Here is a 10,968-nt window from a genome sequence, read left to right as displayed (position 1 = left end):
TCCTCCTCTTCTGGTAGTACTGGGATTTGAATTCAGGGTCTTGTGATTGCTAGGCAAGTGTTTTTACCACTTGAGTCATATTCTCAATCCTTTTTTGTTTTAGTTATTTTGTAGGCAGGGTCTTCAGGTTTTCTTTTTTTCTTCTTTGCCTGGGGGTAGCCTCAGACAGTGATGCTCTTACCTAAGACTTCCCATGTAGCTGGGATCACAAGGTGTCCCACCACACCTGGATTATTGAGATGGAGTCTTGAAAACTTTCTGCCTGGACTAGCCTTGATTGTGATACTCCTGATCTCCACTGTGCCTGGCTGTATTTTATTTCTTGCTTTCCATGTGAAAACATTTAGATTCACTGCACTTTTACTGTATACATATGTATCAGATACCTGGAACAAATAACTTCTGTTTAGGTTATATTACTATCACTATAACAAGAATTAAAAAAAAAGAATTTATCTAGTCAGATATGGTGGCACATGCTTGCAATTCCAGCAGGAACCTGAGGCAGGAGGACTGAGAGTTCAAGGCCAGCCTGGGCTACGTTGTGAAACCCTGTCACAAAAAGACAAGGGCTGTGGATGCAGTTTAGTGACAGAGCACTTTGCTGAGCAAGCGCTGGCCCTGGGTTTTATCCCTAGCACTGAAAAAGAGGAAATGATCTTAAGTATATAATTTGAAAAATCAAATTGCAATCTGGGAAGAAGCAAACATAAGATTCCAGCATCATATGGGAACTTTAAATATATTTTCTTTCAAAAGAGAAAATTTATTTAAAAAAAGTTTAGATCCAGCATAACCATTAGCTCAACAGGAAGGTAATCAGGCTTCCAGTATCGTAGCAGAGTTTTTCCTTAAAAATAACTAAGAGACAAAACTTCAAAGATATTTTATTCAAAATTCTCCATCCAGGACAAAAGATATTAACAATGTTTACACATGCTTTAATAACTTATTTTACTGTACAACTTACATTCTATAGAACAATACAATAACCCAGCCAGAGAAAATAAACAGCCAGCACTTCAGTAAGAATCTGTTGTATAAAAAGCGCTGAGTACGGACACTACAAGGTGGCATCTATACATTTTCATGACTGACCTACACGTAGTACGTCTGTCACCTTGGCCAACGTGTGCCTAAAAATTAAGATGTCTACATTTTTCTGATTCATGATGTGAAAGCTATTATGACCTTTCAGAATAGAACATGTCTTTTTTGTTAAATGTGGTGGGTGAGGGCAAAGAACCCTATAACTTTTATCCCTTTCTTGTATTTTCCCTTTCCTGGTCTTCTAGTTTTAAATAAAAATAATTATTTGTGCTTGTATATATGCCTATGTCAACACTACTCTAGCACAGAATTATGTCAATTAGTTGTTTTGCAGCCAGCAAAATGGTCCAAACACATTAAGGAAACAAAAGAAACAGACTAAAATAGTTCTGCCAAAATAGCACCTAGAAAAATAGCATTTCAGTAAAGTTTCTCTTGCTGTTCTTATGTGATGCAGACAACCTGGCAACCACTTCAAAAATATGGGTAGAAATATAAGGAGGAAGAAGATAGGAATCTGTTTTCTGATGTTGAAAGAAGATCTATTATGGTATTCTCTAGTGTATTTTATAATCTCAGAGTAACAAAGACTAAAAAACAGGTACACAGTAGACTCTACAAGAGGAAAACAAGATGGAAATGACTGACCGGTGAAATCTGAGTTTCTTCTAAGAAATTATATTTTCCAAGGGAAAAAAAAAGGCACAGGAGGTATACATTTCAATTTGGCTCAAAAATAATGAAAATGAATTTAAAAAGTAGGCAACAACTTAGTAGAACAAAACCTAATTTCCTGTATTTTCTTGGACAGAGCTCAGTTATATAGAATACGGACAACAATAAACAAAAAAACACAGACTGTCGGAAACCCTAATTGGGGTTTACACACAATAGCTTGACATTTCTTCACAGCCTGAATCCTAATGACTAAGACTACACAATAGGATCTAACAAGTTCAATTAAAAATCTGCTTGATTAATGGATTAATGTCTTTTTCCTAAAACTTAACCTGCATTCAAACTAACTTTCTTGTACAGAACAAAAAATTTAAATGCTCTTTCAGTTGTTTGCAAAACTATTACAGTAATGCCACATAGCATGGAACACCAAAAGATATGAAAATCAACTAGTATCACATCTGTAGAAGCTAACTCGGGTTTCACCTTGATACATGTAAACCATGAATCATAAATTTAAAAAAAAAACAGTTGTGGTCAAGTGTATATCATATTATTATATCTTTAAAAGATAGCAACAGTATTTATTATAATTGTAAACATAAATCCCTAAGAGAAAAATCTAAGAAAAGAGACATTCCATATAACAATGTACCTGACATCCCTGTACAGACCTCTTGGGACAACTGTAGTGTAACTAACTTTAACTGTAATTGCTGAGTGGGACCTGGAGGAATGATCTGGGGAAATGGTATTTCCCATACCACTGAGCTACTTTAACAGCAATTGTGATTGTGATGAAATATAGTTAACCAATCACATATTTAAAAAGTCATTAGAACGTCTCGTTCTTGCACACTAGTGTACAAAGGTCTTGCAAAGATAAAAGAGTGTAGGCCTGGTTTAATTTTCTCAGCTAGTGCCATTATTATGTTAAGATCGCCCTCTGCTGTTAAGTCGAGGTCTATCTTCAGGTTCCGAAGAGATTTAAAGGGCTTTTTTCCTTTTTGCCTACAAATAATGGAAAAACAAATGAACATTATAAAATAGGCAACGTCCAAGGGAACAACAACAACAAAAACACCATAATGTAGAAAGGTTTTCTTCTGTAGAGGAGTTTTACTCACGTATCATCTTCTATATATTTTATCAGTGTCAAGGCTTTTCTGTGAAGGACAAGCAGAAACTGTGCAAGGAAAGTACTCCTGAGAGATAAACCAGGTTTCAAATGAAAGACCTGCAGAAAGATGAGCCATTTCAATATATACTTTTTTCCTATCCTCTTATATAGCATGTTTCCATGACAGCATTGACAGTACCTGTAGAAAGAAGACGGCACACGAGAGCCATCTTCACTGATGCCCTGCAAGGGAGGTGGCAGCATGAGGTCTGGAAGCAACCAGACAGGTTTTGAAGCTTTCTATTTTATCTTTACAAATGCACTCAATTTTTGCATTCTACATAAAAGTGTATCCATGTTTATTTTATAATGAAAAAATCATTATGTTAGTTACATCATGTTGTGTGCTTAGAGAAGGGAAGAGAGATGGAGAGATTTTATTCCAGCTTGAGAAACATGGAATTACATGACTATGAATTATCCTTGAACTTTGCAATATGTCACAGACCACATAAACCTGGATCCAAAATTTCAAGTTACCATAAGGATATCATTATTTCAAAGCTACATCTATGACACAGTTTCCTGGCCAGATCCCCAGAATACTACAACAAAGCTCTGATTTCTTTAAGAAGTCCCATATAACCTATCATTTTCTTCAAATATGTAACTAAGTAGGTATTTTTAAAAAGAATGAGACAATATGGTATTATTTAAATAGATGTTACTAAGTATTAAAAATACTTTTTGGCTCAATTAAGACAAATAAACCCCACCTCCTTTACAAACAAAACAAAACAAAACAAAACAAAACAAAAGAAAAACACTTGAGTTACCAGGTAGTACTTGAAATTAAAGTACTGGATATTTGAAGTGGGTACTGTATACTTTTTAATTGTGAATGTACAGGCTATTTGTCATTAATAATTCAAAAGAAAAATGCAGAGACTTCAGAAAGGCCATAGGCATTTCTAAAAATAAGAACTTAATTCTATGTTGTGTTTTAGATAAGCACTGTGGGACATATTTTAAAAGAAAACATGTCATATCACTTACTCTGACAATATTTGGTTCCGTATTTACCTGATCCAGGAAGGCTTTCACGAGAGTGTCTCTGTGCAGCACATCTTGGAAAATATTCCTATAAAGCAAAGAAAAGTGCAAATGTTAAAATGAGTATACAGGACACTTTCCACACTCTTACTCCAATCAATTAGTTAAACTCATGTAAACATATTTGTAAGACTACAGATTACAAATCTGGAGACAGAAAAATACATATCGGGGGTGTAGTTGAGTGATAGACTGCATGCTTAGCATAATCCTCAGCACCAATATATTGTTTAATTGGGAACTAATAGATATAGTTTCCAATTCTTGCCAGCTACTAAACCCCCACAAAACACAAAAACATCAACAACAAAAATAAACACACTTATACTACATCAAAACCAAATCAAATTGAGGACAAATGCTAAGAGCTATCTGGGTGGGATTAAGTAATATGTATACACACGTATTCATTTTAACTTAAGGATATATTTGTTTATTACTAGTGTTTGTCAGGTTAAAATATAATTTCTTTTTTTCTAAGGTGTATAAGCAGTCCCCAGGAAGGGTATGTAGATCTATCAATCTATTTTAGAAATTGTATCTTACAAAAAAATGTTGAGAATTTTAGACAATTAATATAGTTACCAATTCTTGCCATCTCAAAAAACCCCCCCAAAACAGAAAAAAAAACCACATTAACACTACCACCAAAACCCAAGACAAACCAAAAACAAATGCGAGGAACAATGAGTGGGATTAAGGAATAACCCCCCATGATAAAGGCCACAGCAGGACCTCTGGGATTGCATCAAGAGACTCATCTGCAGGTAATATGAATCAGGAACTAAAGACACTGTACCTATTCTGGCAACCACCAGAGTGAGAAGTCAAGACAAAACACCTACTGAGATATCTGTTTCAAACATGGCACTTACGACACAGCAGGTGCAAAAATAAACAAGATTCCTTTTTAGCCAGGCCCCACCCGCACTTCATCTTTTCTCTTGCATCTTTCCTAGGCTATTATATTTCAGCTCACAGAGGTAGTAACATTCAATAAAGTAATATAAATGAAGAAGGTCTGGAAACAGTAGAGATCATCATGTAACTGATAGGAGTAGCAGAGAAAGAGGACTGGTGTGTGCAGAAATAAGTAGGAGAGTATCTCAAGCTTAGTCTTAGGAATGAGCATACCAAACTAGAGAAAGAAACTGAGAAGGGTAAAAATCCAACATTTCACAACTACTGGCCAGGCACTAATAGCACCACTTCTTGGGTTTTGGGACTATGTAAGTTCACTATTCTGGATCTGTTTTCACTGAGTGAGCATCTTGATAACAAGAGAACTGGATAAAGCACAATATTAAAAAAGAACATTTTCAGTGATTGAATTGTAATGTATTGGGAGTAAATGAAATTATGTTTAAAAGTTAGAGTTAAAAATAAGGGGCTGGAGATGTTGTTAGTGGTAGAGCATTTGTTCAGCATATGTGACTCCCTGGCTTCAATTTCCAGCACCAAAAAACAGCCCTCCCGCCACATTTAAACATGTCAAATACTTTTTAAAATACACTAAATAGAGGCTGGGTGTGGTGGCTTGCACCTATGATCCCAGATAGTTGTGAGGAAAAGATTGGGAGGATCATGGCTGGAGGCCATTTGGGCAAAAAGTTCTTGAGACCCCATCTCAACTAGTAAGCCAGGTGTGGTGTTAAACACCTGTCATCCCAGCCAAGCAGGAGGCTTAAGTGGTCTAGGCCAACAGTGGGCGGATGATAAGCTGCTGCCTGAAATAGGGCAGAGAGTGGTCCACAAAGCTCATCTCCTGAGCCAGTGAACAACATCCAAAGTCAAACGACATTGCAAAACTGAAAAACAATCAGCAAACCAACATAACACGCTTAAAGCAGGGAACCGGCTGACAGATTTCTGACCTTACCCCAGAGGAAGGGGGCAAGGCAAAAGCAGAATGGCTGGTGAACCACAGAGCTGATCTCTGGAACCTAAGGACAAGCCACAACTCACTGAGGGAGGAGCTGACTAAGCAGCTGCTGCTGAAAGATGGAAAAAAAACTGGCAAGTCTCCCCAGCCACCTGGCGAGACTAAGACAGAGTTTCTGCTAAAATACCAACACCAGGACTAGATGCTGAAGGTGTAACACCAGAACTACTAATACTGAAGTTCTATTATTCCTGATCCTGGAAAGTTTTAAATGTGTTTGTTTGTTTTCTTCCCTGTGTGTTTGTCTACCACCTCTCCCTGTTGATTTCTTTTCTTTTTTTTTTCTCTTGCTTTCTTTGTTTTGTTAGTTTTACTACTATAAGTTAGTTAATACTAAATTATACACAGACCAGGGACAGAAACAGCACCAACTAGAGCAATGGGAAAACAAAAACGGTATGGAAACCATTCTCCTCCCCCAAGAGAAATTAATAAAGGATTCAGAGGGAAATGAAGAAAATGGATATCCAGTTCTGGACTCCAATAAAACAAAGATAAACTATGCTAAGGAACCCAATGAAGCCCACAAGAACACCCTGAAAGAATAAATCCTGCAAGTAATCACTGAGAATTTCATGGAGATGTTACTAGACATGGTCAAACAAAATGTACAAGAGGCACCCAAGAAATTCCAAGACAACAAAAAAATAAAGAATATGAGAAGACACAAAAACAAATAAATGAACTCATAGGAGCCCTAAAGAAACACCAAAGTGAAACAGAGAACACCGTAAGTAGAGAGATAAATGAATTACGGATGAAGATTGACAATATTAAAGAGGAAGTGACCCATGATATGGAAAACCACAGAAAAAAGAAACAGAAATACAGAACACAATGGAAGGCCACTCCAGCAGACCAGAACAAGCAGAATACAGAATCTCAGAACTTGAGATGAAATGGAAACTAAAGGAAAAACTGAAGAGCTATTAGTCAAACAACTCAAGACCTGTGAAAGGAATATGCAAGAACTCACTGACTCCATCAAAAGACCAAACCTCAGGATCATGGGCATTGAAGAAGGAGAAGAGGTGGAAGCAAAAGAAATTTGTAATATATTCAACAAAATAATAACAGAAAATTTCCCAAATCTAGAGAAAACAATGCCTATTCAGGTACAGGAAGCCTCCAGGGCACCAAACAGACTTGACCAAAATACAACTACCCCATGACATATTATCATTAAAACAATAAGCACAGAGAATAGAGAAAGAATATTGAAGACTTTAAGAGAGAAAAAACAAATAACATACAAAGTAAACCCATCAAAATCACAGCAACCTTAAAAGCAAGGAGAGTATGGAGTGAGGTCTTCCGGGCACTGAATGAAAATAACTTCAACCCTAGGATACTCTACCCAGCAAAACTATCATTCAAAATAGATGGAGCAATAAAGTCTTCCATGATAAGCAGAAACTAAAACACTATATGACCACCAACCTACCACTGCAAAAGATTCTGCAAGGAATTCTGCACACAGAAAATGAAAGCAAACAAAACCATAAAAGGACAGGTTGTATCAAACTACAGGAGAAGAAAAGACAAGAAAGAAGAGAGTAACATTGATTCAGCTGCACACAATCAAACCCTTAAACAATAAAAATAACTAAACGACAGGAATCACCACATACCTATCAATACTAACACTGAATGTTAACGGACTTAACTCCCCATCAAAAGACACCGTTTGGCAAACTGGATTAAAAAGGAAAATCCAACAATCTGTTGCTTACAGGAGACCCTTACAGGAAACAAGCACTGGCTTAGGGGGAAAGGCTGGGAGAAGATTTACCAAGCCAAGGGCCCCTAAAAACAGGCAGGAGTAGCAATACTAATCTCAGACAAAGTAGACTTCAAACTTACATTGATCAAACAAGATAAAGAAGGACACTCCATACTAATAAAAGGGGAACTACACCAAAAGGAAATAACAATTATCAACATACATGCACCCAACGTCAATGCACCCAATTTTAACAAACATACTCTGAAGGTCTAAAAACATATATAGACTCCAACACAGTGGTAGTGGGAGCTTTAATACCCCCCATAACCAATAGATAGGTCATCCAAACAAAAATATCAATCAAGAAATTCTAGAACTAAATCACATTATAGACCAAATGGACCCAGCTGATGTCTATGGAATATTTCATCCAGCATCTGCACAATACACATTCTTCTCAGCAGCCAATGGAACCTTCTACAAAACTGATATCTTAGGGCACAAAGCAAGCCTCAACAAATATAAGAAAACAGAAATAATCCCATGCTTTCTATCTGAGAATAATGCATTAAAGCTAGAACTCAACAAAAACACAGTAAAAAACATGCAAACAATTGGAAGCTGAACAACACATTGCTCAACGATCAATGGGTCATTAATGAAATAAAAGAGGAAATTAAAAGGTTCCTGGAAGTTAATGAAAATGAAAACATGGCATACTGAAACCTATGGGACACAGCAAAGGGAGTCCTAAGAGGAAAGTTTATAGCCATGAGTACATATATTAAAAGGACAGAAAGATCTCAAATCAATGACTTAATACTACATCTCAAACTCCTAGAAAAACAAGAACAAGCAAATCCCAAAACAAGCAGAAGAGAAATAATAAAAATAAGGGCTGAAATTAATGAAATGGAAACAAACAAACAAACAAAAAAATACAATGAATCAGTGAAACAAAAAGCTGGTTCTTTGAAAAAATTAAAAATTAGATTGACCCTGGCAAACCTGACTAAAATGAGGAGAGAAAAAACCCAAATCAGTAAAATCAGAAATGCAAAAAGGGAGATAACAACAAACACCACGGAAATCCAGGAAATCATCAGGGACTACTTTGAGAATCTGTATTCTAATAAATTTGAAAATCTTGAAGAAATGGACAGATTTCCAGATACTTATGACCATACGAAATTGAACCAAGAGGATATTAATCACCTGAATAGATCTGTAACACAAAATGAAACTGAAGCAGCAATAGTCTCCCAAAAAAAAAAAAAAAGTCCAGGACCTGATGGATTCTCAGCTGAATTCTATCAGACATTTAAATAAGAACTAATACCAACCCTCCTTAAAATGTTCCATGAAACAGAAAGAGAAGAAACACTGCCTAACTCATTTTATGAAGCCAGTATTACACTCATCCCAAAACCAAAGACACCTCCAAAAAGGAGAACTATAGGCCAATTTCCTTAATGAAATCAATGTAAAAATTCTCAATAAAATAATGACAAACCAAATCCAACAACACATCAGAAGGATCATTCACCACGACCAAGTCGGCTTCATCACAGAGATGCAGGGGTGGTTCAACGTATGCAAATGTATAAATGTAATACAGCACATTAATAGAAGCAAAGACAAAACCATTTGATCATCTCAATAGATGCAGAAAAAGCCTTTGACAAGATCCAACACCACTTCATGATAAAAACTCTAAGAAATCTAGGAATAGAAGGAAAAGTACCTCAACATTGTGAAGGCTATACATGACAAACCTACAGCCAACATCATACCTAATGGTGAAAAACTGATAACATTTCCCTTACAATCAGGAATGAGACAAGGGTACCCACTATCTCCACTCCTATTCAACATAGTACTGGAATTCCTAGCCAGAGCAATTAGGCTAGCAGAAGAATAAAAGGAATACAAATAGGTAAAGAAACTGTCCAAATATCCCTATTTGCAGATGACATGATCCTGTACCTTAAAGACCCAAAAAACTCTACACAAAAACTCCTAGACACCATAAACAGCTACAGTAAGGTGACATGATACAAAATCAACTGACAAAAATCATTAGCTTTTCTACATACCAGTAATGAACAAATTGAGAAAGAATATAGGAAAACAATTCCATTTACAATAGCCTCAAAAAAAAAATCAAATACCTAGGAGTAAACTTAACAAAGGATGTGAATGACCTCTACAAGGAGAACTACAAACCCCTGAAGAAAGAGATCGAGGAAGACTACAGAAGGCAGAACGATCGCCCGTACTCATGGATCAGTAGAATCAACATAGTGAAAAATGGCTATACTACCAAAAGCAATCTACATGTTTAACGCAATTCCCATCAAAATCCCAATGGCATTCATCACAGAGATTGAAAAATCTACCCTAACATTCATTTGGAATCACAAGAGACTGCAAATAGCCAAGGCAATACTCAGCAAAAAGAGCAATGTTGGAGGTATCACAATGCCCGACTTCAACTATATTACAAAGCCATAGCAATAAAAACAGCATGGTACTGGCACAAAAACAGACAAAAACCAGTGGAACAGAATAGAGGATCCGGATACGAATCCACACAACTATGCCCACCTTATTTTTGACAAAGGCGCGAAAAATATATGATAAAGTTGGCTTCTTCAACAAATGTTGCTGGGAAAAATGGTTATCTGTCTGCAAAAAACTGAAAGTAGATCCATGTTTATCACCCTATACTAGTATCAACTCAAAATGAATCAAGGACCTTAATATCAGACCCCAAACTCTAAAGTTCATACAGGAAAGAGTAGGAAATACTTTGGAACTAGTATGTATAGGCAAGAACTTTCTCAATTGAACCCCAGCAGCTCAGCAACTAATAGCATAGACAAATGGGACTTCATAAAACGAAAAAGCTTCTGCTCAACAAAAGAAATGGTCTCCACCCACAGAGTGGGAGAAAATATTTGCCAGCTATATATCAAAGGACTGATAACCAGAATATACAGGGAGCTCAAAGAACTAAACTCCCCCAAAATCAATGAACCAATAAAGAAGTGGGCAACTAAACAGAACTTTTTCTAAGGAAGAAATCCAAATGACCAAAAAACACATGAAAAAATGCTCACTATTCCTGGCCATAATGGAAATGCAAATCAAAACCACACTAAGATTCCACCTCACCCCTGTTAGAATAACTATCATCAAAAACACCACCACTAGCAAATGTTGGCAAGGATATGGAAAAAGGAACCCTCATACATTGCTAGTGGGAATGTAAGCTAGCACAAGCACTTTGGAAAATAGTATGCAGGCTTCTTAAAACACTAAACACAGATCTGCCAT

General features: G+C 36.5%; 1 protein-coding gene across 4 annotated transcripts in view; it reads right to left on the bottom strand.

Moving 5' to 3' along the window:
• Nucleotides 1-871: 871 nt before the first annotated feature.
• Nucleotides 872-10,968, bottom strand: part of C9orf72 (C9orf72-SMCR8 complex subunit) — a 44,123-nt gene continuing 34,026 nt past the window's right edge. For 3 of the 4 annotated variants that reach the window (XM_074051672.1, XM_074051671.1, XM_074051674.1), the window contains 3 exons: nt 3,905-3,989; nt 2,856-2,965; nt 872-2,739 (listed from right to left, as the gene is read on the bottom strand). In XM_074051672.1, coding sequence (XP_073907773.1) covers nt 2,553-2,739; nt 2,856-2,965; nt 3,905-3,989 — 382 coding nt within the window. In that variant the 3' untranslated portion in view covers nt 872-2,552. The remainder of the gene's footprint in view (nt 2,740-2,855; nt 2,966-3,904; nt 3,990-10,968) is intronic. The other variant, XM_074051673.1, reaches the window with a different exon arrangement.

Source organism: Castor canadensis, chromosome 13 (assembly GCF_047511655.1).
Source record: "Castor canadensis chromosome 13, mCasCan1.hap1v2, whole genome shotgun sequence".
In the NCBI taxonomy this organism is placed as follows: Eukaryota; Metazoa; Chordata; class Mammalia; order Rodentia; family Castoridae; genus Castor; species Castor canadensis.
The sequence above is the reverse complement of the archived record's forward strand: the minus strand, read 5'-3'. Positions and strand labels throughout refer to the sequence as shown.